Genomic DNA, 27,883 nt, shown 5'->3' with positions numbered 1-27,883 from the left:
TGGAGCACACCGGCGATTTGTTCAAAACCACACAGAGAGGTATTCGAATAGCATTGTCGGCGTCTGAGGGCGGCAGAAACACGTTCCCTGAGAGAAAGACACCAGATGCATCGAGGGAAATGCCATTCTCCCCGGGCGCCCCCGGACCGCCCTCACGGCAGCAGCCCGGCGGGGACCCGCCGCCCGGCCCCACCCCGCCACCACCGGCCCCACACTTCGCCCCTCCGCCTCCATAGAACAACGGCGCCCTCTCGGCTCCGGCCCCGCCACAACCGGACGGGGGAACGGGCGGCTCCAGCCCCGCCGCCCCCCGCCTCGGCTGCCGCCTCCCGCCGCCGCGGCTCCGGCCCCCACCTCCCGCCCGTTGCCAAGGAGCCGCCGTTGCCATGGGAGGCCGCAGGGCGCATGCGCGCACTCGCGGAAGTGCCCGGATGCAGCGGGAGGAGGTGCTGCCGCCATATTTGCCCGGAGAGCAGCGAGCTGGTAGCTGCTGAGCCCCCCAGACCCATCGGCTTCCATCCGCCCCGTGCAGTCCCCGACGCCGCCCCGCCTGCAGGACATGGACGATCGGGAGGACCTCGTCTATCAGGCCAAGTTGGCTGAGCAGGCTGAGCGCTACGATGGTGAGCGCTGGCTAGGAAGGCCGTGCAAGGCCAAGGGGAGAGGGAGGGAGGGAGCGGCCACAAAATGGCGGCTGGGCGGGGGAGGGGGGGTAGGGGCGGAGGAGGGGGGCACAGACAAAATGGCGACTGGGAGCGCCCCAAGGGGCTGGTGGAGCTGGGGATGGGGGGCCTGAACAAGTGGGTGGCTTGGGCCTGGGCGGGGCCCGGTTCGGGGGGCGGTGGCGGCAGAAGCCGGGAATAAAATGGCGGCCGCGAAGGGCGAGTCCCGGGGGGGGCAGGGGAGCCGCCCCCGCCTCGGGGGGCCCGACAAAGAGACCCCACTACCCCTCTTCGTGCCGCTGACCGGCGCGGCTTGAGGTGGTTCTGTTCGGCCCGGGCCTCGCCTACCTTCGGCCCGGGCCTCGCTGAGCTCCGCGGTGTGGGGCTGAGGTCGCCTCGCCGCAGACAACGCCCAGTGCCGTGCTCTCCGGAAGGGGGGTGCCCGGCTCTCTCGCCCCTCGGGAGGCGATGCTGGCGAGAGGCTTGCTCGCCGTGGTGGGTCCCGGGGGAGGGGGCTAGCGCTTTTCTTTCTCTTCCTTTACCTGCGGTTGGAGATGCTGCTGCCCCTGGCAAACCCAGAGAGAGCGAGCTCTTACCCTGGAGGGATCGAGTACCTGGTACTTAATTGCCTAAAGAAAATGTATACGCTTTCATTATGTGGTAGAAATTACTACAGCTCATTTTACTTTCCAGCATCATCTTTTCATTCTTTTTCCCCTGTAAGTTTGTGCGCTATGCCTGAGCTTTTCATATTTGGGGGAAAAGTGGTGGAGGGGAGGAACTGGAAACCCTGGATGGTGTCTGTTGCCCCAAAAACATTTGTCTTGTGGCTGTTTCTTCAAACCTGTTTGTTTCCCTTGCATATAATAGAAAGGGCCTTTAATTTTCTCGGTGATACTACAATTCTGGGGCTGTTACTTTTGCCCTAAGACCTTATGTGTATTCACTTCAAGTGAAATAAATACTCTTGTATGTAAAATGTGTGAAATTACACTTCATTTAGAGGTAGGAAGACACTCCAAATACTTTCTGTTCATAATTTTCGTAGACAACATGATCAAGTTCTCGCCAGATGACACTTTTACTGAGTTGTGCTTAGAAAGCTGCTGATAGTACTATTGCAGAACATCTGAAAAATGCATGTTTTGGGGAGGAAAACAGAAATTACAACAAAAAAAGGAAGGCCTAAATAAGACTGATTTCTGTGACAGTTCCAGTAGGGAAATTAGGTAGGACTAAGAATTCCACTAAATGACATGAGTCAGACAGTCTCCACAATAACTGTAAGGACTTACAGAAGAAAATGCCCCCCCCCGACCCCCCCCAAAACTCCAGATACAGGGGTACAAATTAATTGACTTGGGCAGAGGGGTGTATGCAATTCCATATCCCACAGTAAGAGTGCAGCTTCTGCCGGGGTTTTGTTTCTTTCAGTATCTTATTGCCTGCCCTAAAGGGTGTGAGATGGGAAGATGCATTTCCTTCCCCCTGACCCTCAGTCCCAGTTCCAGCAGCATTCCTGGAGTTGGTTTGGTGAGTAGGGAGAAAAGGGTTCCCTACCTGGTGTGGGTGAGTCTGTGCAACTGAAGGTGTTGGCTTTGGTTTGAGTGGAAACCCAAGTTGGATGGGTTTCTAGGAAGAAATTCTTTACTGTGAGAGTGGTGAGGTGGTGGAACAGGTTGCCCGGGGAGGCTGTGGGTGCCCCATCTGTGGAAGTGTTCAAGACCAGGCTCTATGAGGCTTTGAGCAGCCTGGTTTAGTGGGAGGTGTCCCTGCCCGTGGCAGGGGGATTGGAACTAGATGATCTTTAAGGTCCCTTCCAGCCCAACCCGTTCTATGATTCTGTGGATGCTTGGCCAACATCCTGTAGGATTCATTGTCTTCGGGAGCTTTCGAGGCATGTCTTTCTGGTGTTCCCTTAAGTCAGGGGTAAATCAGTTCTTTAGGAGGTAATCAGACTCTACCCATTGTAGAGATCTGCAGTGCAAAACAATCACCCTTCCTGTCAACTAATAAAAATTGATTAGTAGGGATTGCCTTGGTGCAGCATTTCCCTTGATGGACTTTCTGTTCCACCAGTATCATGGCTGTTTGCGAAACAAACTGGCTAGATCAAAATGTAAAAGACTTCTTACGCTGTATCACTTCAGAATGGTAATGAGACTGTTTTCATTTAGGAGGGAACACTAAACTTGAAGTTGTCATGTTGAAATCAACATTGTGGGTTTTAGACTTCCAAAATTCATTGGAATGAAGTTGGGTAAACACATTTAAGGTGCACCTCTCTCATTCTGCTAGCTGTTCTAAATGCATCTTCGTGTCTCTCATGTCTACGGACTGGAAGAATATGTACTGTAGATACTGTTTTAGCATCTAATTCTGTATTCTTGTTCAGCTGAAACAATTAAAAATTATTGGCATCGTTTGTTCTTGTTTATGTGAAATACAGCAGTTCTGCCAAGATTGTAGCTGAGACTGTTAAATAATTCTGTGAACAAAATTGTGTGGGAAGCAGTATGGTGAAAGTGTTAAGTTATTTTTAATTTTGCTCTTCAGTTTGATCTTTGAGATACACAATCATAAGGTCATAGTTATTAATTGGCACACATAAAATGGTGTGATGGTAAGTACTGCCTACAAATATGTTGGAATACAAATCTCTTGTGTAACTTGAATGTGAGTGCGGAATGACAATTTCTCATGTTTAATGTTAGGATAGCATTAATTTCTGCCCCATCTTCTTTTTCCTTGAGGCTTTAACAGAGTGTTGTGTGGTGGGTTGTTTTTTATGTATGGTTTATGGCATTTATAGCAGCACTGATGGTGGGCATCTGACTCGCTTCTCTGGTGTTACCTACCTGACCCACTTAGGGAATTTACAAACTCTTGGAAGGTATACTTGTGAATCGTTGGAAACCTAGGCCTGCGTCTATGCTGTCCTCGGTACATTGGCCCAGATTAAAGGGACAACTTTCTAGGTACTTTTGCAGTGTAAGTAGCACTTAAGCCCTGATCTCTAGAGATATTAAGAGATTTGGGTGTCTTACTGTCGTCACAGATCTGCTCAGGCATGTCATGACAAATCACAAAATGCCAGGAAGCTTACTTACAATACAGGAAGCTTTGTGAGAAATCTCACTTAACTGCTGTTCCTTCAAAGACTAGTATTAATAGAATAATACAGAACTAAAACTGTCTTTTTTTGGAAAACAATCGCAGTAGGTGACATTGTGAAATTACCTTACTGGCATTTGAGTTCTTTTTATCAAGAGAACGTGTGTATCTGCGTTCCCATAGGCTGCTGCTGAACGTTGAAACCATTGTGTCCACATTGCTCACTGTGGAAGCTAGGTAACGTCTTTCTTTTAATCAGGTGAGAAACCTGCTATGGCACAAGGTAGTCTGCAAGTGGATACTTAAACTCTAAGCAGCAGTTTTGTACTACAGGTCTTGAAGTATACGGCTTCAGATTTACATACGGTATGACTTTAGGTGATGAGAAATAGTTGGGGCTTTTTTTTTTTCCCCCAAAAAACCAGATAATAGATCAAGGTACAGGTGAGAAGGAAAAAAAACCAACACCTATTTGAGAGCTCTCCTGGCTCCCAATACAGCGAGCTAACAGCTGACTCCTCTGTTTTTATAAATTGTCTGTCAGGGAAATGCGTCTTTATTATGAAGGCAGTAAGGTGTGCAGTAATGGACTTAATTCAAGATTTGAGCTCATTTTAGAAAAAATTGTTTCGTAGTAACAGGTCTTGAAATTACAGCTTAATGAAGAATCAATAAACTGTCACAAATTAGAATTTAAGTTGCATATTAATTTCAGTTTGCAGAGGACCCATCTCTTTCAAGCAAATGTCAAGCACACTTAAGTGTTTTTTTTGGTGGGCTTTATTTTTTTCCTTTTCCCCACATTAATGGTTAATACTTAATACCTGTCTGTCAAAGGTCGTATGTTGTTGTGACGTGGGGTATGACTGCTCTTTGTCTCTGCAGTGGGTAGATGTGAAAGTGCTAAATGGCAGAAAAATCTCAGCATGTCCCTAAGAAGCATAGGAATCTAAGAGTATGGCCAAGACAATGTTGGAGGGATTAGATTGTTAATTTTTTTAAGTGATAATTGTTTATACACTAAATAAAAATTGACTTCTGATCATAAAGAGTTGTGTGAGAAAAGGCCCTTTTCTGTAATGGCCTTCTTGACTCTCCTGAGGTACCAAGAGCAACCAAAGGAGACAAACCGTTAAAATCAGACGGTTTGGTTCTCTGCAAGGAGTCCAGTAGCTGAGTTGGTGTCCATTACACTCAAGTACTCTTGAGTTACTTGTACTAGAAGATTACTTAGTAGCAGATCTTGATCAAGAAGAGAAATGTATGATGAGGCTCAGTTTTTAGATTTGCCCATGTTTGCTTTCAAACTAAAGTTTTTGTTACAAATACTGGATAAACCCTCTTTTATTTAGAAAAGCATATGTTCACAGCTTGATGAGATGATAGTGATGAGTTAGAAATTATGTTCTTGTTGCATGAAATAGTTATGATAGGATTGATTATGCAGAAAATACAACTGTTACTTGGATAATTTGGCCTTAACCCATGTATTTCTCCAATTCGTGACAGTACAAGTATGCTTTGTAGAGCTGTATATTGCAGAGTCATGCAGTGAAATGTTGGAAGTGTCTTGGCTGCACCAGCTGTTACAAACCTTATACAAGGAATAGCAGGATAACCTGCTGCTTTTTTTTTTTTTCCCCATAGTCTAAGCCACTGTGCAGGATGGGTATTCTTTGGTGTTTCCCCCCCTGCCCCCGCCTGTTGGCTGTCTTAACTTCTGGGAATATAGTTGTTAGGTTCTTTATGCTTGTTTGTATAAAACTCGTACATTGTGATAAGCATGGCATGCTCTAGATAATGATCTTAAAGTAGGATTATCAATTTTTAGTACCTCAGTTGCACCCTGCTTTTGATTGCCTGTAATAATCTACTCAAGGCGCTCCAAGCACATGAAGACCTTTGAAGAAAAATTGCAAAAATTTATGTAGTGTGTAAGCATAAATGTTGTGTTTATTTTATGCTTTTAGAAACTAAGGGTGCAGTGCTGCAAAGTGGGGTGAGCTAATCTGATATTGAAAGAGGGATGTCCTCTTCCCTGGCTGTTTTTCATGTTTACTTGGGTTCTAGTCTGACCCTTAGAGCCAGTTCAATTTGCTAAATAACAAGCACGGTATTTTTTTTTTTTTTTTTTGTTTTCTGAGCTGGTGACCTGAATCGCCCAGTTGAGAGGTCAAAGAAGTGTTGAGCTGGCATGAAGACATTGATACGGATAGAGGGGAAAGCCACCTGCCCACATCCCTGCAAGCTGCCGTACTGGTTTAGCCATCTTTTAAGTCTTACTTGCCAAATGCAGGATTTCTTAAGGCAACGGAGAAACCTAATGCGGGCAATGTGATAGTGTGTTGGGAAGAAGAGTTCCTAATGGATGAAAAAATGAGCCCTACGTGCTCTTGGCTTGAATTTGGAGCAAATCGTTGTAGTGAATAGAACGGTGCCCGCTGTTGGCAGGTGGAGGTATGCCGGTATAGGGAAAATGCAATCTGTGAACATTATCTTCACAGTTACACTGATCACTTAATGAAGAAAATACGCTTGCCCCCATTTCTTCAGCTCTTTTTTTTTCCTTTGTTCTCAGCAGTTTGCTGCTACTGCTAAGTTAGTACTTCTTGCTTCCATTTTTCTGGATTACTTTATAAATGTGAGTATGCTTCCGAGCACAGATCACTGTGTGATTCCATGGGTGATCTTTCTCCATTCTGAACACTTGAGTCTTATATTCATGCCCTGTTTCCTGTCTTTCAGCCAAGTGTTTATCCATGTGAGGACTTTCCTTCCTAACCCATGGCAGTTGAGTTCCTTAAAGAACCTTGGGTGAGGGACCTTGTCAAATGCCTTTGGGAAATCCAGGTAGACTATATCAATCATGTCTTCCTTATCCATATGCTTGACTCATTCAAAGCATCGCAGTAGATTTGTGAGGCATTACTTACACTTACAGAAGGCCATGCTCTACAATATATGGTTTATGCATATACCAAATCATTCAGGGTTTTCTTTTTTTATGTAATTCCTGTTAACTTGACCCCTTGTGAGTGTTAGGTTAATGGTTCTGTAGTTCCTTTTGAGTGTCTGCTGGAACCCTTCTTGAAAATCAGTGTTAGCCACTTTGCTTGCTGCTGCTACTAGTCTTAACTGAGGTTGTGCACAACGGTTTAAGATCAGATGCTTTATTTTGAGTTCTTGAGACTTGCTACTGATCATTTCTTGTTCATTCCAAGAATGAACAAGTACAAGACTAGTACTGAGCCTTCTCTGAATATTGCAGTATTCTGTGGTGAACGTGTGTTTTTTCTGCCGTGTTCGTCACATCCCACTGGATGCTTATTTGCAGCTTTTAGCTCCTGAAATGCTGAAATAGATACTGAGCAGCAGCTTAGAAGCCTGAAGATCTTGGTCTGCTTTATTCCACTTAGATAAGGAGAATAGAAAGGATTAAACTTAAAACACAACTTGAGGCTTCTGAAGTGCTGTGCTTCTGCTACTATCAACTTCATAGTATTTAAGAATGCCACCTTCTGGGTTTTCCTAAGGTTTGTTTTGATTTGAGCCTTCAGTATGCCTGACCATCAAGTCATCTCTGTACCACCGTTACTCAACAAGCTCTTTTTTTGTTCTTATTTTAACAAGCTTTCGCACTTACGTAGTTCCTCTTTTGGTAGTTAAGCACACCAGTAATAGATTTTCTAACTCTTGTTTTTCCTGCGGTAATGTTAAAGCAGTGGGTGTGGTGACAAGGGATAGTTACTTCATCAGTGAGGTTGAAGTAGATACTGTGTATTATTGAAAGTCAGATTAGGTGTGCCCTGTCATAAGCTATATAACTAGATGCTTCGTAAAACAAACAAAAAATTTGGAAAGCGTAGCATCATGGTTAATGAGAGACTTAATCGCTATATGATAACCTGAATTAGAGGTTGCCAATACTGTAGTTCTGCCCCAACAGATTCTCTTCCTTAGTGCATCAGCCCTTGTTTAGGCCAAGTGGTTTCTGGTACGAGCACAAACTTTGATAGGATTGTCAGATACTGGCTACTCCTTGGTATGGCCTGCTGTTTCTTGTATTTGTATCCTGTATTGGGAAGGCTTTTAGTCTTTCCACTAAATTTGCTGTACATCACCTGTTTCTGTATTTTCTTATGCAGGGACATTCCAGTTCCCCTGAGATGCTTGGATTTCTAGAGTTTGAGAAGAAAAAATACTTAGTTTCTCATCTTTATCTGGCAAAGAGGCATTCTTTATTTTGTTACCCACTAAGTTTCCTTGTCAACTGTGCCCTTTGTACAAATTCTGTGGGTTGGCCCCTAGTAGGTGGTTACCAGGCATGCTTCTCATCGCTTTTAAACTTTGCCATTACATTTTAGCTTAGAGTAAGGCATAATCTTTGTCTTTCATATTAAAACAAAAAAACCCAATCCCAAGCCATGTACCAGCCTGTCTTAAAAATCTTTTTTAGGTAGCACTTACTGTAGTGGCAACCACTGTCCAAAACCTTTTTGTTTTACAAGCTATGGATGTGTGTGTCCCTACTGTTACTCTGCAGTGGCTGGAGGTGAGTCAGCAGTGTTTGCGATGAGGAATCAAGCGTCATAGTAGTAGAATGTGGGAACTTAAAAAATGGCATGGGCATTATTACAGTTTTGTATCTTAGGTAGTTGTTTTGAGTCTCAATTAAGTGCCTTTTTTCCGTAATAATACACAAACCCGATGAGACCAAATGTCTATGTATTGCGATATTTCTTACAACAACCAACAGCAAATGCCTGGGGAGGGATATAAATCTAGGGCAAGCGTGTCATTCTCCAGAATATTCCCCTATCCTTCCACATTTTACACTCTTGGGATTTCCTGTTCTGATGGTGGCATAATAAGGTGACAGCCACAATCAACTGAAAGGCTGGAACTTCGCCACTTAAACTACAATCTCTGTCTTTTTAGAATCTGTATAACACTACATTGTCCATAACGCAGTGTAAGCATCTCTGGATTGTGTATGCAACGAGTTGTCATTACTGCACTAATCCTTCTTACTGAGGTGTAATCTCAGACTTGCGTTTTGTCTTGAATGGTCTCCGAGCTTTTCACCTCCTTGTGAAATCTTCCAGATAGGTAAAGCTGCACTTAAAATATAAAATATTTGTTCTGTAGGCAGGCATATATGGCTCTTTTTTTGTATAGAATTAGTTTTCTATTGGAGAAGATACTGATACGCGGTCCTCTTGCTTTTGTATTGCCTGCGTTCTTAAGATTATTCATCAGGCTTAAACTTCCAGGGCTGGATTATGGCTTTACCGTGGAAGACCAAGGTATATGTATGAAATTATTTTGTCTTGTTGAAATACCAGCCAAGATTTTTGTACTGTAGGTAAAATTGGGCTCTTTACTAAACTGGAAACTTTTTTCTCCAAGAGTTTTGTGGGTAGACTGATAAATCTTTTCTCTTTGTGCAAGACACTTGTTTAGGGTGAGATCTTAATCTGTGGTTGTGTATTTAACTAGTAACAGGATTAAGATTTTGAAGGGAAGACCTTTCAGTTCCCTTCGTCAGTGTATTAAAAGAGAGTATGTATCTACTATGAAGACTTGTTGAAGTTTGAGGATTTTGTGCTTCTGTGCAAATGTAGAAAACCTCGTGTGCTTCCCCCTGCCCTCCAGCATCTTATTCTTCACTACTGTCACTTGGTAAAAAGTCTGTTTGGTTTATTAACAACTCACAGCCGTAAAAATCTTGGGGTGACAAGGCCTATTTTCTGGTAGTTGAGCAGTTTTCTTTTGACACCATTGTTTCTGTGGTCATGGTGGTTCTACAAGGTGATAGTTAATGACCTTCTCTGGAGAAGACTGAAGAGATGCAAAAGGACTAATATGTACTGACAGAGGCCGTGCTTCTTGTGGGACTGGGTCTTAGGTATGCCTCTGTAAAAGCTATTGCTCAGCTTAAATTTGATTTGTCCTCCAGTGTGCAGTGATGCTGGACCTCCGTTTCAAGGGCTTGTAGGTTTTTAGACTAGCAATGGGTAAAATCCTGCAGAAGATAAGCAGTTGATTACATCTGTAGTATGTTTAGAATCGGATACCTGTTTACAGGGAACAGCAAGTAAGTGTTGCAGTGCATCCCTTAGTGACTGAAATGCTCTGTAGTTAATCCCAATTGTGTTGCTGTATGGCTGCTAGAGACTACTGGTAGGGTGCACAAGGCTGGAAGTGTAATTAAAAAAGACATGGTGTACTTGAGAAGCCTTCCACTTCCAGAGAAGGTTTTAGTGTTACTCACTTTCCTCTGGTCTTCATAACTTCAGAGAAGATGTGATGGGGCAACGTTAACGTGATCTTGCTTAGTTAAGTGTGCCATGTATGTAAAACCTTGTGTGTTTGACTAAAGATCTTCAGCTTGATGGTGGATGCTTGGGAATGAGCATCATGGATGAATAGTATGGTATGACTACCCCCTCTTTTTTCCTACATTTTAAATGATTTGTATTTACATAGAGGATATCTTTTCATCTCATGAACTTCTGCAGCTAATGGTTGAAGGGAGGGCTGTGCATTCACAAATACAGGTTAATTTCTTAAATTGTGGCTGTAGTGCAGTTTCAATTCCTACTCTTATTTGAGGGCAGTTAAACATTAAGCTTAAAGACAAGCCCTGCATTTCTTGCTGGAGCTTGGCGAAGGTACCCAAGTAGCAAAGAGTGCAAGTCTTAATTCTCATTCGTCATCTTTGTTCACAAAAATCAATTGTCAGGCACGTTGTCTTGGGCGTAGCTCTGCTGTTTTAAGAAACTTCAAAATATGAGATGACTTAACTCCCATAATTTAAAAAAATTTACAGCTTTGAAGTAAATTCTCTGTATAGATGGTAGGGTCATCCTTCAGGAAACAAGTCATAGTCCTTGCATTATTTAAGGTGCATATTGTAACTATATCATATTGCCTTTAACTTGTAGCTAGCTTAAATTACAAGATTGTATGCTTATGTTAATATTAACTGTATGTATGTGGAATGTTTTAGGGCAACTCTTGAAATTTTCAGCAAAAACAGTTTACCGTTTTACAATAGTACGGTGGTGTTTTCTAAAAGATTTTATCAAATCCTTATTGGTTTTTTTGTTGTTGTTACTCTCCATGATCTGGAGAAGGAAAATCTACTGGTAGAGGTAAGGATGTTTTTTTTCTGCTTCTGGTTAAGAGTAGAGCCACTATAAAATTTTGTCCTGCACGCATGGAAACCTGTTGGAGACTGATAACATTGCTTCTGCCAGGGAAAAAGATTGAGCCTACAATTTCTATTGCTGAAATAGTCTATGCCTGTTATGATTGTGAGTTTTGTCACCCAAGGGAAAAATTGACAGTTAAGCTTCATCAGTTTCCCATTGCTTATGCTGCCATGACACAGCAAAACATAAGGAGGTAAAGTGATGGAGGAGGGATGATGAGTGGGCAAGGTAAATAGACCACAGAATAATAAAGCTTCATATTATGGGAGGCGTAGCCTAATCACAACATCATGCTCTTGGCAGAAGCTAAATATTTTTGGGCTCAATCTTAAGGGTCTTTTTCCAACCTAAATGATTGTATGATTCTCTGTCGTTCTGGTGTCGCTCTACCTGGCAAATAGCTATGAAACAGTTGTCCTGTTGAATAGATGGGATAGTTGGGGCTTAGTCTCATTCATTAATGGTCTTGTTTTCTGTCTGTGGGATTACAACCAGTTCTAGAAGCTGGAAGGTAAATGGTGAATGAACTGAAGCACTGTGTGGCAGGACAAAGCTTATGATTCCTGCATGTCTCATAGTAGGCTCTTAATTAGTTTATATTTAACATTTTTGACTTTTACTTTTCTAATACATCACAAGCAATCATAATGTGGTTAGGTAATGAAAGGATTATAACCAATCTTAAGTAGTTCAAGGTTTTCCTTCCACTTGAGTGTAGGAAATGTGTATTTAGTAATATTTTTTTTTAACCTCGGGTTTAGAAGACCTTTTCAAAAAGTTTAAATTATAAATTTATATTTTGTGTGTTACTTTTCAGTGTAAATAGCTGCTTGGCATGGGTGGATATGGTTGCTCTGGTTATCCTCAGGATGACTTTTTTGTTACTTCTCCAAGCAGCTACTTTTTCTTTTGGTGGTTTCATCTTGGAACTTTGACTTTTTTCCCTAATAACAGCACTCGTACTCTCTACATCTGTTCAAATCTGGATTGTATTTTTTGGTTAATTACCCCATTACACTATATTCCAGTTAAAAAAAAATCAGTGGAGCATTCTGTATTCTTCAATTTATCCTTACTGTGCTGAAAGCTAGCTTATGTTTGCTCATGCTTTTCTCCCTATTCGCTGCTTTTTCTGAAACACTTTGAAGAACACGCATTCCTGTGGGATTGTGCTGATAACTCTTATCCACTGTGAAAAACGTGTTTGCTGCTAATGCTGAATCCTTTTTGTCTGTCTCTTAAAAAAAAAAAAAACAACTAAAACCCAAAACAACTGTCTCTAAAGAATTTTCTGGGACCCTTGTCAAATGCATTTAAAAGAACATCAGATACTTCCTTTGTGTACATGCTCATTGATTTGTTTGGAACATTCCGGTATAAAAGTGAGGAATAACTGTGTATGAAAGGAGGAGGGAGCCTGTTTTCATAAGCTATCATTAACATACAACTTCTTTTGAATGGTTTGAAAGATGCTTTAGCTATGAGAATAATTGTCTGACCTTTTCCTCCTAGAAATGGTTGAATCAATGAAGAAAGTGGCTGGTATGGATGTGGAGTTGACAGTGGAAGAAAGAAACCTGCTTTCTGTTGCATATAAAAACGTGATTGGAGCCAGAAGAGCTTCCTGGAGAATAATCAGCAGCATTGAACAGAAAGAAGAAAACAAAGGTGGAGAAGATAAATTAAAAATGATTCGGGAATATCGGCAAATGGTAAGATGTAGTTGGTGTTGTAGCATAATGCCATTTAGTTAAGGTCCAGTTTTGTTACCTTTGCCATAAACTGCCCTGGTATTCTAGGTTGCCTGTGGTATGGTGAGCTGTAATAAGGTGACAGTCTTGAAAGGATGAAGTTCTTTTCCTTGTCTGGAGAACAGATATACTTGGTGAAGGGGAGAGGTTGGGTGTGTTTGTGTAAACACTCAAAAGGGCAGTAGGCTCAAAGAGAAAGGGAGGGATTTTCCTTCAGTGCGTCTACGTATCTGCTAGGCATTTGAGCTGTGCTGGCACTTTGCTTCTTCCCTGCTTACTCGAGTGTGAGGCTGCATGTGCTCAGGAGGCCTTATTCTTTCCCCTCCAAACTGACTTATCTCAAGCAACTTTTTCTGGAAAACTAACCATGTCAAAAGAAGTGTTTGGCTGTTAAGCTTCTAGTTCTGATAAGCAGCTTTGGCTCATACAGACTTTGACATTTGGTGCTATTGCAGTACCCTGTCCTACAGACTTCAAAATCTTAACGTTGTTGGTTGAAATGCCAACATTGGGGAGGGATCTTCAGTGTTGTTCCTGGCATAAACACAGGCGGTGTAAGCCAAATGGCCACTTTCTTTGACTCCTCTACCTTTTATCGTTGTGATAGTTGCATTTCATGTCAATTGGCCTTGTTTTGTTAATTTTTCCCCCAGATGAAAACTTGGTGGGCGTTGCCGTAAACTCAATGCTTAGCAGTTGGGTGACGCAGTGAAGAATAGTTGCCTAGTTAGTCTTGTACAATTGAACTGGCAGACCTATTATTAGCTCAGACAGCTATGCCTGTGCTGAAGTGAGTGCTGAGATAGTATGGCTTCTCGGACAGCGTCTAGTTCTTAAATTACAAATTTTTCTTTCTTTTTCCTTGTCCCTAAGCTGGTCAGTTACACTGGTAGCAGTTAAAGCAGTCACTTTCAGATAAAGCACTCCATGTTCCTGGGGATGGGGGATGTTAAGATGTCATGGTCATCTCAACTGTGAAACTTGCGTGTGTAATAACCTCTAGGGCCTTGTTATTTTCTCTCTCTTGAGAGGGGGGAAAAATTGATGCACATAACTTCATGCTGAGTCTAGTCAGCCTGTGCAACTTTACCTAAAATGGAGAACTTGGAGCAAGCTTTGACAGTCATCGGTAAGGGCTAATGAAACCTTCAGCTATTAGAACAGCGAGTTGTTGTTCCCGTCCCCCCTTCCTTAAGTGATGGTTTAGCACGGAGCAGGCATGCTCCCATGCTATTTAAATCCCACACATTTCTGCAAAGACTTAATATCCATTATTTGGGGACAAGTGCCTCCACATGGTTCAGATCTTCACTTCCAGAGAAACAGTGGAGTGTATTATATCACCTGGCACTGATTCATATACTACCAATGGAAATGATGTTGGCTTGGAAATCTTTTCTCAGGAATGGCTCTGAACTACTTTCTGTTGACTCACAGGGTTTCTGTTGCTCTATGGAATTGTTAAAGTTGTGAGTTTCTAATTTTATGTTGGCATGCTGATGGGATGAGGCTCTGCCAGTTACATACAGTTCCAAATACCATTTCTTGATGGGTGTATAAAATCTTTCTGAGACCAAACAAAATAAGACAATAGCTATCTGATGATTGTTTAAATTTGTCTTATGCTGTGTGCTTCCAGGTTTTTTTGCACAGCGTTTTGTGGGTGGTTACTATCTTCTGCCAAAGATCCTTTAATAGCGAAAAGACTCTTTTCTTGTCTTTGAAAGGACCGTAAAAAAGGCGTTGTTCTGCATGTCTGTCTTTACAGAGACCAGGTATCGTGCAGAACAGGCTGGTGTGCAAGAAATGTATGTAGTCCTTGAAGTACCTAGAGAGAGAGGCCACATGAAGTGCAGTGCCATGCCAACAGTATCTTCAGCTGTTAAATCCTTAAAGGGAATAGCTATCGCAGCAGCTTTAGGTGGAAGAGGGCTGTGGAGAACTGTAATGTAGTTCTGTACTGGAGAAAGGCCGGCTGTGTCTACGCAGCTCTAGTCTGCCTTTTCCTGGTGGCCTCTCTGTATTGTCTGTAGCTGAAGACCAGATCCTGTTTGTGGCTGCTGGGAGAGGTAGTATGAGTTAGCATCTGCTATAAGGAGAGTGTTAAAGGGTTTGGCAAGATGGCATGGGACCAGTAAGGGCCTGAAGAACATACTGCAGAGGTTTGGGTGATGCTTCTTGCTGCCGCTGCTGGAACAATAGCACAACTGCCCTGTTGACATGCTCAGTGCTTCTCTGAGGTCCAGGCTTGGCAGAATTCTGGTTATGCTACCTTGTCAACAAATACCCACTATTGTAACATTTTTCAGAGTAAGTTCAGCATTGTTGGGAAGACCCTTCCCAGTCTTAGAAGGCTCTGAAGAAAAAACCCCAATGCAGTGCTTGTCTGGGGACTGACAGGCCAAGTTTAGAGCACTGGGGAGTTGGAGAGAACCAGCATCTGTAGAAAAACACATCTCTCGCCTCCCACTAGAACCAGGTGTGACCTTGCTCAGCTGTAGAGTGCTGCCTGAGTTGAAATGGAAGGTGTACTGTGCGAAAGTAATTGTTTGGTGGTTTTGGTCTACATCAGTATTTATTATAATTTAGGACATGCTCTTAAAAATGTTTGGAGTTTGTTTGAGCTACTAGCCAGTGTGACTTGGAGAAGAACTCAAGGGATGATGGTGTTGTCAGCATAGGGCCAGGCTGGTTTTTACTGAGGCATGCACTAGGCAACACTTGAGAGATGATGGAAGATGCCAGGCTGTGCCTTTACCCAAGCCACTTAAGATAAATGTAGCAAAACACATACATAGCCATGGGGGGAAATGCCGCTTACTTGCCTCCTTTGTACAGAGGCTGCTTTTCTGTGTCCTGTTGGTCCATTTGGATACGCAAACGTAAAGCTTCTGGCTTTCTCATCTGACTGCATCTCTGTAGATGAGAACACACTGAAGCTTGCACTCTTTGTCCTTGAGAGGATGAAGTGCTGTATGTCTGCACATAATGCAGTTCACTTCCTTACGGTAAAACCAAATCCCTTCCCTAATAGCATAGGACAAGTATTCACCTTCCTCTTACTGGTCTGCGTTTGTGGCATGTGAGAATGTATGTGTTTCTAGTGCTCTGACTTACAACCTGGGTTGTGTTTTAGGGTAGCTGCAGGGCTCTCTTCTCTTTCCCCTCTTCTTAGAAAGCTTAGGCTATGAATTGGCATAAATGCGGGTGCTCGGTCTGTTTTGGTAGGGCGGGAGGGGGTAGGTTACAGGCTTCAGCAACTGTTTCCTACCGTTCTAGTTTCATGTTGCATCTCAGTTGTGAGGTGCAGCTATTTTGGGGCCTACGTATTAAAACAGGTCAACGAACTAGTACAGGCTACCCTTCTCCTGGTTGCTTCTAATAAGTTTCCTTATTTAGATCGCTGGGTGGTTTACAAGCTTTTGTATCTGCAGAGCTAAGAACACAGTCTGGAATCTGATTAAGCCAGCACTACCGTTAAAAGAAGGAGAGGCAGGGTGGATTGTGGAGGCTTCTATGCACCCGTTGGCGTGACCAGTCATTCCTTGCTGGTCAGAGCCTGTAGTACCATTTGTTGTATTTGGAGCTGGAATGGTGATAGACCCTAAACCTACTTTTTCTGAGCGCTCTAAAAGGCTTAGTGTGGGCTCTCATGCTGGTTTGCTGCTTTGCAGAGCTCATTGAGCCACTCTGTCTAGAACAGATGCTTTTGGTAGAAGAGCTTTTAGGGCTTTGTTGTGGGGTTTTTGTATTGTTCTTAATCAACTCGATTGGTATTAAATCTTTTTAAACTAAGCTTAGTCAGGACATTTACATTGCCCTGGACAGCAGCTGATCTCTGATAACTTGTGTGATTGATCCTTTAAGCAAAGCTGAAAAAGGTCTGTCTGAGATGAAAAAGAAGTTTGTACGTGTACGGTTATTTAACAAAAGAGGACTAGAAACTGATTTAATTCTTTGCAGTTTTGCTGAAGATCTCTCTGCAAAAGAAGTCATTGAAAAAGAGGATCAAGAGGAAAGAAGTTTGCAGGAACTGACTGCTGGCCAAAGGTTTTATAGCTTTTGTAGCCCAAGAATATATGAAGTAGATTCTTCTGAAGTGACCATATTTCAGCAACTTCCATAAGCGTTTGTCATGTAACTTTATAGTATCTAAACCTTCCCTGAATGTTAGGGCATTCTGACATTGTTTGTATATGAAATTTGCTGTAGATTAATTTCTCCAGAGGAACCTCTGCAAATCTGTTAAGTCATTTTGTACAAATTGGTATGTGTAAGTATGTGCCAGTTTAACATTATTTTGGATATGTAGTTTTAACAGCTTTTGGGATAGGTGTTGTGGTTACAAACCCCAATAGTTTGGGAGCTATCTGGTGAAAAAAGTACTACATGGCAAGAAAAATGCTTAAAGAATGAAGGACATATAACTTCATGGGTGGAAGGATAGGAAGGGATAGGGGACTAAGTGGGGTTGCTCATGTGATCCAAGATGTGCAGTTATTGGTAGTTTCTTGAAACTAACGTTGATGTCTTTGCTTGAAAATGTCTACTTTAGAGTAATAAAAGTAGCTTGAGACAAAGTTGTCTTCATCTGTAGCTATGAAAGTTACTGTGAAATCATGAAAGAGCAGCAATAGGCTACTGTCTGCACTTAACAAACCACACCTGCTGTGAATGACACGGGGTGCTGAGAGCAAGTCTGGGTTTGGCAGTGGTGGTGTGAAAAGACAGTTTTTAGCTTTTTTTGGGCATGCTTAGTTTCTTTGCTGTCAGGTGCGAAACTTTCTGTGGTAAAACCTAACCTCATAGACCTTGCTTTATGCTCTAAATCAGAAAAAATGGAAGGTGATGTGATTCTGCTTTCAGCTTTGGCTATTAAAACACACTATCTGGTTTTAAGTAAGGCTTTATATATTGGTTTTCTTTGACCACAAATCACACTGTTAGCGTAGATGACATCTGCTTTTTCTCAGAGTTGTTGTGCTTTGGCTTTTTGTGCTTGCTTCTAAAGTTTGTACCCTCTGGAGTTTGTTTTCCTCTCGTATCTGACCTTTTTGTTTGTGTGGCACATCTTTATTCTGTTGTGATGCACCATGATTTTTATCTGTTAGAGCTTTGTCTCCCAAGTAGTCACTAGAACCTTGTTCTGAAGGTGTCATTTAACTCTGGGGCAGAATGGAGTTTAGCTTTATTTGTATTAATTGCCTTCAAATTGTCCCATTCACTGTTGCTACTTTTAGGGCAGCCTTCCAGGGTCAAAAACTTAAGAAATCAGGAGTTGTGCAAGCCTTGCATAAGGAATTATATCCTGAGACAGACTTAGTGCAGCTGTCTAGCAAGATGTCTTCCAGGGAATTCATAATTCCGTTACTCAGTTATGTATTTCATCATACACCAGTCCTTGCCTTTTTTTGTGTGCCAGCTAACTATGCAGAACTGTTTTGCTTAGTGCACCTGTGGAACAGCTGAATTTGTTGTTCTCGGTTTTGGGTTTTTTCCCTTCTGTCCTCCCCTCTCTGGATTTTTATGATGTTACCTGTTTGATACTTGGATATTTTTGAAATAGCTCTTAGTCTTATGTGCTAACCTGGCCTCCTTTTTGTTTTGGATTTTTTTATAGGTTGAGACTGAACTGAAGTTAATCTGTTGTGACATTCTGGATGTACTGGACAAACACCTCATTCCAGCAGCTAACACTGGCGAGTCCAAGGTTTTCTATTACAAAATGTAAGTATCCTCTGGTGAGGTAAGGACCTCTTACTGTATTTGAACTAGATACAGAAATAAAGTAGCTATACCTGTGTTTGCTGCCCACTCAACCACGGTAACTGCTTCTAGAAAGAAGGCAGTTTGGTCATATCTAGCCAATATTCCTTTTTGACAACTTTGAGGTATTAAGTGTCCTGATTGTGTGGGTTTGGATAGATGATGTTGTTTGGAATAAGGTCATGAGAACTTAATATAAGCTGTTGTGCAGCTCTTAGATGTAAGAAACAACCGTTTTTTTTAAATGAGGTGCTTTCTTGCATGAGCTGTACGCTGGCAAAGAGAAGAAAATTAGGTAGGCAGATAACTGTCGTGTAGTATCAACTTAAAAATTGCACTACCAAATGGAACTTGGCCTTGGAGTATGTTGTTGTGTTGCTAATTTGCATATTTTGTACTCTCTGAAGCATAGTTTAAATCTTGAAACTATCGGGAGTGTTTTCCCCTCTAGTGGAATTATCTCTATGCTTCAGATCAAAAACTTGTCTGGTTTATGTGAGATGTAGTTGTACAGAGACAGTTGATAATGTAGAAGGTAATACTGTGATTTCATGTACTAACGCAAGAAAATGAACCCAAACTGTTTTTCCTGCCTGATGGCTTAAAATTCACTCGAGTACTAATGCACTGTTGCCTAGACAGTAATTCAGCAGCAGCGTCCTCTGAGTGTGAGTATGTAGACGTCGGTTTCAAACCAAGCTGTTAATTTAGTGGCTGGTGGGGAAGTAGGGACTACTGACGGTCTGTTTCTGTTTTCAGGAAGGGGGACTACCATAGGTATCTGGCTGAGTTTGCCACAGGGAATGACAGGAAGGAGGCTGCAGAGAATAGCTTGGTGGCTTATAAAGCTGCTAGTGATATTGCAATGACAGAACTCCCGCCAACACATCCTATCCGCTTAGGACTTGCGCTCAACTTCTCTGTATTCTACTATGAAATTCTTAATTCTCCTGATCGTGCCTGCAGGTAGGTAGTGACTGGCAAGATGGGAAACCTTTATGTGAATACCAAACAAGTCAGAAATGGTTGCTGCTTGGGTAACTGCTTTTCTTCAGTGGGAACACTGGGCTGGTTTTCTTCCTGCTAGTAGTTGATGACTTGCTCTGTTTGAGGTCAATTAGTTGGAAAGATTTTCAACTTTGCCGTTTTCTTTTGAGTCCAAACCCATTTGTTTATCTGGGAGTAGATTATGTATGGGAAGCAGGGTAGGGATAACTTGGATTGATCAACTAATGGCAGTTTAACAGCTTGCCATGTTAACTCTGGGCATGCCCTTACCCCGCAAAAAGTGAGAGATGATTTAACTTGCCTCTCTTGCTGTTGGCTGTTATACAAGGTAAGAGGGGTCATATTACTAATTTCTGTGAACTCTGGGCATTTATAGAATGGCAATAGCTCATCTGTCTCTAGAGATTCAGCTGATATAAGCATGAAAGTGAGGATTGAAGGAAATATCGTTTGTCTTCTATTCCTATCATTGTAGGGTATGTAATATACTTTCTCTTAAGCTTTTAGGAGACCTTGATCAGTTGTACTTCAAGATGTAGAAATATTTAATAAAACCCATATTCTTGAGTGAAAAAAAAATACTGTTCTTAAGCACACAAAGTGACTGGTTTTGAAGCTGGGAGGGAGATATTTGGTTGAATGTCTGAACACTGTTAATATAAAAAAACCACTGTTGCAGAAGCTGTGGATGTTGTGTAGCCAGACTAGAAGATAGGTGTTCAGAGGCACAGGTTTAACTTGCGTGCTGCTGAAATCTGTTTTGCAACCGATGTTAAATCTGACTTTATTCTGTGCTTACAGGTTGGCAAAAGCAGCTTTCGATGATGCTATTGCAGAACTGGATACACTGAGTGAAGAAAGCTATAAGGACTCTACACTTATCATGCAGTTGTTACGTGATAATCTGACACTATGGACTTCAGACATGCAGGGTGATGGTAAGTAAACTGTTCCAAAATGCTGCTGGCCCCCATCTCTGCCCAGAAAACAGCGTGGAGATGTAGACTGGTGTGGTGTTTTACTTCAGTCTTTCCTAATAATTGACCTGCCTGAACGGGTGTCTTTTCTTAACAGTGGGTAAGTTGATGGGGTGACACTAGCTTCTTCCGAGAAGCTTTTCAGCTCTCACTTGAAGGCAGGTGGTGTAGAATTAGTAACACTAATATTTTTTTTTTTCTCCCCACCTGGCTGTTTAGTCATCTGATTATTTTAAAAGCAGTGACTTTGTGTCATTCAGCTCTTCTTTCATATTGCTTGTCATGTTCATCTATGGCTGCCATTCCAATCGGATGTGAATTTCTGGTGCAGGAGGGAGTCCTGCAAATGATTTAGTTCCCCCTCGTTTTCAGGTCACTCAGTATTTCTGCCGGCATTTTAGTGGAAGGCTTACCACCATCATACTAATGACTTCACCTCACAGCGCTTTCTGTATCTTTCGCTCTTCTTACGAAGAATCCAGTATGAATAGAAGAGGAAAAAGGAAAAGGGATTTTGTAAAATACTTTGTTATGAGGGCAGGAGAAAAAAAAAAGCTTGGGGAAATCTAATTTCCTACTTAAGATGTTTAAAGTACTTTAATACTCCCAAAAATGCTAGGTTGTGACTCCTGAAGTGGGCTGTTGCCAGAGCAAATACTGAATGTGTCCTCTGGCAGTACCAGAGCGTGGGACATTGATTACTCCTGTTTACTAACACTTAATAGTTATTTGAAGTTTTTTAAGTGGGTTTTCTTTTGCATTCTAAATGGACTTTTTCCTCTTTCACATACAATGCGAAGTATAAATTTACTCTTGTATATTTTTTTTTTTGAGTTACGCCTTCTGTTGCACAGATGATTGGTAGTGAATTAAACATATTCTCTGTCTAGAAAGGGTAAACTCACATTTTCTTCTGCAAAAATCATGTCCTGGAGAGACACGTGGAAAGAGCTGGCTGTCTTTCTTTTAACCTGGGGGGCGGAGGAAGTCAGTCCTATTTACAGTCTGTTGGGTACTCAGAAATGCACAGAGGTTTGAAACAACGTTGCTGCTTAACTTCAGATAAATGCCTTAAATTATTTTTTTTGTAAGATGTTAGTTGAAGCATGGCAATAACCGTATAGCATTACTTTGCAGTACTCTGTTGGTGTAGTGTCCATTTGAAAGCAGTTGTAGAATCTCTTAAATTTTTATTGGCTACCCGTGTTTGTGGGGTTGATGGGTTGGTTTTAAAGTATTGTTAGTTGATAGCTTCTAGCTCTTTGCGTAGATCATGGGAACCGAGTCTTGCAGGTCACGATTTGTCCCTATTACTTCAGGCTTTTGACAGAACTGGGAAAACTGTCACTGTTGCGGGGTCTTGGCTCCTAGGTTATGCTACATCTAAGTCTCTTGCTTAAGTCTTTTGCAAGAGATCCCATCTTGCTTTCAGAGATGTAAAATTACTGAAGGGTGCGGAAGCACACGTGTGTATCCTGGATGGGTCTGTACAGACTCTGCTCGAAATACGGCAGGTATTAGTAGATGCCTTCCTTGCCATGGTTAGGCATTGGAAAAAGGAATTTTTCCGAATTCCCACAATTAAGATACGACCTTCTATTTTCTGCTTTTTTGGTGGATGCAAATATCCTTGTGCTCTGTGGGAACACTGAGAAAATAGCCGGATTGCTGTTGCAAGACAGTGGCATTGGAACATCTTCCAAAAGCTGTTGATATTTGCATGAGAGCTGAGTAACGTCTGTCTTGTTTATCTCGCATATCAGAGAAGTTCAACAAGATGATTAACGGGGGCTCTTTTTTTGGCATAATCTAGTTTCAAATTTCTTGTTTAATAATTAGATCAATAGCATGAAAACAGATATTTTTGTTCTTCGTAAGTATTTCAGATTATCCTATTTACTGTTTATCATGCATACCAGAAAGATAATGATTGCAAAATTGAAAATGCTGCAGAATTACTAAAATCGTGGTGCAGTTCTTTATGTCCACAAAAAAATACGGTGTTTATGCATAATGTTTAGACATAGATGCAGAGTTTTCTCATTTCTTCATACCACGCTCATACGCTGTTGTTTCCATAACTCCGTATTTCTGAAACGGGTTGGAGCCTTTGAAGATCAGCAAAAGTTAATAGTGGTGCTGAGAAAGATCATCACAATTACCAGTTTCCGAAGGGGTGGGGGAGACTTGAAAAAGGCTTGTTCTTCTGCATTAAGCTTTTGTGTGCTTTGATGTCAGTTGTGTAGGTTGTAGGGAATGACTGTAAAATCAGGTGTTACTCAGCTGCTGCACTCTTCCATCTCACTTACTGTATCTTTTAACCATGTCATAGACGAGCTGTTTAGTTTATTTTCACGCTTGTAATGTCGTCTTCATATGATTCCTGTTTTCCCCTTCTTTCCTGCTGTATAGATTCCTAAAGGAAAGTCCAACTGTTCATTTCCTAAAAACTCTACTTTGTAAGTCTTCGTCATGGCTTAATGAACTTCTCAGCGTCCGTTTTCTTCCGATCACTAATCATGCTTGCCTCTGCCACTCTCTCGCTGCTGATAAATTGCTTGTATCTTTGACTCCATTCCAGGGCTAAGCAATGTTCTACCAGCTTGTGACCCGTTCCAGGACCTGTCCAGGTCCAATACGCTTGACTAAGATCCAAAGTAACTTACCTGTTTGGGAATTGAGCTGCATACCTGGATGGATATTAAAAATATTTGGGCATGAAAAGTACTTTCACCATCGCCTGTTAAAGGAGTACTTGCTTAAGTGTGTTGGCTAGAGCATGCTCAGATTTTCTTTTAATAGTCTTCCTGGGTCAGGGCCTCTGCTTTCCTCTTAAATGATCTGTTCTGTAACTTTAACTGTAAATTTTATTGATGCCGAATGTCAGATGCCTTGTATTCCTAGGCCACCTCTTCCAGAATCTACCTTGTATTGTACCTAGTGATAATTCTGAATCTGGACATGCTCTGAGCAGGCATTCTGATTATATGCTGAAAGTCATTAGTCTCATTTGATTGGATTTTATTGCAAATTAACTTAATTGCTAGGTTTTGTTTATTGCCCTTAAGAGAGTACCATCTCACATGGTTAAGGATAATTGTAAAGAAAACATTTTTCAGTTTCTCTTATCAATTAACTTAATCGTGCATGTGTTACGGCACTAGCTGAAGTACATTAAACTTTATCCTGTTGCAGCAGGAATGCGGCACAGCCGTGCCGGAGGCATCGCATGCAGCTCACCCAGGGGCAGCTACGGTACAACCAAAGAGCCTTTATGGGTAGACTTCCATTTCACTGCATGTCGCAGCCTGGTTGAGTAGGTCCCAACTGGCCAATTTTTCAAGAGAAATTAATTACCCCAAAATGCTTTCCTTTAATGACCTCAAGCCGAGGGGGTTTCCTCTCACGTTGGACTTGAAGCAGGGACGTTCTTTCACACTCCCTTTGGTACTTTTAATAAATACACGACATCAGTGTTACAAAATCGACTGCAACTTCGCTGTTGTTGAGACTTGAGTGGACTTGGGCAAAAAAAGAAGTTTAATTTCCAAAAACTGTTTTAGTCTCATTTCTGTAGCTAGTGAATAGATGTCCTTAGCGCGCTCTGGAGTAGAGATGAAGTTCTTGGGAAGGTATTTTCTGACTTAAGGATGTTGATCTACAGCCGTTCTGATGACTTTTGTCTTGGCTGTTCATCCCTTGATCAACAGGACCGATCACAGGCGCAGTCTCAGTGTTCTGAAATGGTGGTTTGTTGTTTGTCCTTATGACAGAGTACGTTGTCTAATAGCTCGTGCTACAGTTCTGTATGAAATGTGACGAGGTGATTATAAGGCTTAATTTCTATGGAAACGCTTCACCCCAGAACTAGCTGCATTATGAGTGTGTGTGCGTGTCATTTCTGCAAGCGTGTGAGCGAGCGTGTGTGCTTGCATGAAACTATTAATCTCTAGATGCTCGTTAAACCATTCTGCAGGTCTCACTTCTCAAAGTTAACATCTTCCTTTACTTTAACACTTTCATAGGTGAAGAACAGAATAAAGAAGCGCTGCAGGATGTGGAAGATGAAAACCAGTGAGACACAAAGGCCAACAAGAGAACCCATCTCTGACCACCCTTCCCCTTCCCCACAAAAACCCTCAGTGTCACTCTGAGAACCACCAAATCTGACTTTTACATTGGGTCTCAGAATTTAGGTTCCTGCCCTGTTGGGTTTCTTTATTTTTATTTTTTTTTTTTTTTACACAGTTTAAAAGTTCTTAAAAGGCAAGAGTGAATTTCTGTGGATTTTACTGGTGCCAGCTTTTAGGTTCTTTAAGACACTAACAGGACTGCGTAAAGGCTCTTTCAGCATTACTGTATTGTCTCCTGCCAGATGTGGTGATTGCCATCAGCCGTGGATGTTACACCTGAAGGCCATTAGACTTGTAGGGGTGAGATTCGTTATGGCAAGGTAGTGCGCACGTGGTGGCATTTTTCTTTTTTTATAACTGTTTAAACTGAATTTTATACCAATGTTTAAACTTAATTAGGTGTTTAGCTTGAAGTTACAGGTTGCATTGGGACATATATTGTAGTGGTTTTACTGTATAAAAACAAAAGTTTCCAAACTGCTGAAATGTTGCTGAAAATCATGGTGCTGGTAACAGTTCAACAATCCGTGGCTGCTCATTCTTGCCTATTCTTTACTTTTCCTCAAAGCAGGTTAGCATTGAAGGTGGCATTGATAAGCCTGCATGCGTGTTCAATATTTTTTCTTTCTCCCTCCCCGTTCCCCATCTCCCTTCGCTCGCTCAACCTCTTTTGTTCAGTATGTGTAACTTGAAGCTAATTTGTACTACTGGATATCTGACTGGAGCCACAGATACAGAATCTGTATTGTTCTTACTGAAACACAGCATGGAATTAACATTAAACTTAAATAAAACAAACCTAAATTAAAAATGCCAAATATTACCACGACTTTCTTTTATATTTTAGTTGTTTCGGCAAGAATAACTCTGCTTTGTTGCTTGTAATAGGAACACTTGGAGGGGGAGACAAAAAGAGAAGGAACAGCATTGCTCTTCAGATATGAGCTAAAGTAAGATCCCAGTCTTAGCCGTAAGTAGTCCGGCTGCGAGCCTGGCCTCCGGCGCAGGAGTCGGAAGCTCTTCCACACCATGTGTCCCTCTTTCCCTTCCTGAAGGCACAAAAAGCCCTCAGCTGGTCGGTGCATTCCTCTCACTTGCCCTCACAGCGCTCCTCAGCCAGCCCAGTTCCGCGGATGGAGAGAAGGGAAACACCTTAATCTTAACGCGTCCGCCCGGCTTAGCCGATGGCCTGGGAATCTCTAGCAATAATCTGCTCCTTGCAGTAGATGGGCCCGAGAACCAAAGATTCAGGTACCCTCCCTATCAAAAACATTAAGTGTTAAAAGAGTTTATACAACAAAGACAAAGTGTTTTGTGGTTTTTTTTTTTTTGTAAAAATTTATTTAGCGTAGTCTTGAAGAGGTTATATAATAGCGTATAGAGCGTTGATCAGTGTATACAGCGGAGCACATACAGAGGGATGGCGTATATGCACTACGTGTATACAGCATTCCAGGCCTGGGGCAGTGTTTGACGACTGCGTCACGTCAGAAACCAAAGAGTAGGAGACCGAGCCCATCGTACGTGAGTGGCAACGTGTTTGGTTATATTTTATTTGGGGCTTGCTGTAACTGTTGTTGCTACTGCATCGGGATAGAGGTGGAAGGTGAAGGACTTCTAAGGCAAGTCGGGTGCAAAATGCACTGGTTGAGGTCTAGAACTTGGAAATGGAAGCTGGAGCTGTGGTTTGCAGTCAGCAGGTATTTGACACGCAGCTGTCCACCCTGTAGCCATTTGGGTTCTTTGTTAAATAAAGGTGCTTAGTATTAACCCCGGTGATGCAGGCTGAGCCCAGTTAGCGTCCGAGACGCACGTCCCTTTAGCTTTGGGTTAGCAGTGGAGTGACACAGCTCGCTTGGGAAGACGCTTCCATGCGAAGGCGCTGTGGGCAGATGGTCAGTAATGCCAGCAGTGCTGAACCAGCCATCTCTTCCTCTTAAGGCAGTACTGAGAGGCGTTTATAGAAACATTGTGGAGCTTTATCGTGGGAACTCAAACTTCCAGTTATCGCTAAAAATGAGGAAAAGCAACTTTTTCTGAAGGTGCTGCTCTGAGCCTGATGAACTGTGGGGGGGGAAAGCTCACGTTTCATTTCCAGCCTAGAGCAGCGCGGAGAAGTGGTGACCTCTGCAGTTTCTATTACTTAACATTTTTGTTTGGATGTGAGGATATGAAAAAAGTTACTACGGTATAAAAATATTACTATAGAGCAACAAATGGGACAAGTGACTTCAAAAAAAGGTAAGAGTCTCTCGCTCCAGATGAGTGAAGAAGTTACGTGATGGGTTTCTCAGGTTAATACCTTATAATCAATAAACTAAAACCAACAAAAATTTCAAATCTAAAACATAAAGAGTTTCCACATCAACTCCCTTTCTCGTAGTGCATCTCATACTCGGCTATAAAGTATTTACAGGGTTTTACTCATTTACACAATATGGCTTTAATATATTGTAACACAAAGCATCAAAACGTCTCAGAGCAAAATTCTTCATAAAACATTCTTTTGGAATATAAAGTTTGGCATGTCGTTGATTTGGCTGACAAAGCAGCAGAGTTATTTGTTTCCTAGTTGTGCTTTTTGATGACGACAAGCACAAATTTTGGTCGTTTCCATCAGGGCTTAAACTCTGATAAGAGTCAGAGCTGCCTCTCCCTCAAAGCCCAGCTGAACGCGTTTCATGAGCCACGCTTTCACGGCCATCGCCTTGGACCCGTGCGTTTGCCACTAAGGTAAGGAAGAGAAGGCCTTTCTTTTGGAACTTTTCGTATTAAGACAAGAAAGCAAGATGTATTTTGTGTTTTTTGTTGGTTTTTTTTTTTTTCTGAAAGTGCAGGTCTTTGGTAACGATAAACAGAATGAGCGAAGCGAGGAAGGAGGGGGGGATTTTGCTGGGAAAAATGTCCAGCCGATTGTATAGGGTGCAGTCAGGCTGATGGAGGAAAAGGTCCTGGCGCGGTGGCACCTTTTATCATCGAGAATTCAAACGAGGAGCAACCTGCAGGAGAAGACAGACAAGCTAGAAGGGGTGTTGAAAACAAAGATGCTGCAACGGTTTTAGCTCCTAAACATCTTTAAAGAGCACCAAAGACTGGCTTGTGGAATTGTCACGCTACAGTATGTAACGTTTGCTCTGCTCCCGAGTGCTGAAGTTGCCCAGTCCCAGCGGGAAATAAAAGCAGATTTTGGCAAGTCTGTGAGTTCAAGGAGTCCGGGGTGCTCTTACACCCCAGTTCCTGAGGTTATATTGAAAA

General features: G+C 42.1%; 2 protein-coding genes across 6 annotated transcripts in view; one reads left to right on the top strand and one right to left on the bottom strand.

The window, feature by feature from the left end:
* Window positions 1–413: 413 nt before the first annotated feature.
* On the top strand, window positions 414–25,451 carry YWHAE (tyrosine 3-monooxygenase/tryptophan 5-monooxygenase activation protein epsilon). 2 transcript variants are annotated; one of them, XM_063340845.1, is made up of 7 exons: window positions 414–623; window positions 12,506–12,705; window positions 18,365–18,471; window positions 19,270–19,476; window positions 20,320–20,456; window positions 22,908–22,954; window positions 24,521–25,451. In XM_063340845.1, exons 1-6 carry the CDS (start codon window positions 560–562, stop codon window positions 22,913–22,915), a joined length of 723 nt encoding a protein of 240 aa, XP_063196915.1. In that variant the 5' UTR covers window positions 414–559; the 3' UTR covers window positions 22,916–22,954; window positions 24,521–25,451. The 2 variants fall into 2 exon arrangements, with proteins under 2 accessions (XP_063196915.1, XP_063196914.1); XM_063340844.1 differs by lacking the exon at window positions 22,908–22,954 and having other exon boundaries at window positions 415–623.
* Window positions 24,717–27,883, bottom strand: part of MYO1C (myosin IC) — a 61,477-nt gene continuing 58,310 nt past the window's right edge. For all 4 annotated transcript variants that reach the window (XM_063340834.1, XM_063340836.1, XM_063340837.1 and 1 more), the window contains exon 32: window positions 24,717–27,627. In XM_063340834.1, the coding sequence (XP_063196904.1) occupies window positions 27,601–27,627 (27 nt within the window). In that variant the 3' untranslated portion in view covers window positions 24,717–27,600. The remainder of the gene's footprint in view (window positions 27,628–27,883) is intronic.

This window comes from Chroicocephalus ridibundus, chromosome 7 (assembly GCF_963924245.1).
Source record: "Chroicocephalus ridibundus chromosome 7, bChrRid1.1, whole genome shotgun sequence".
Lineage (NCBI taxonomy): Eukaryota > Metazoa > Chordata > Aves > Charadriiformes > Laridae > Chroicocephalus > Chroicocephalus ridibundus.
Note: the sequence above shows the minus strand (reverse complement) of the source record. Positions and strands in the feature narration are given on the sequence as shown.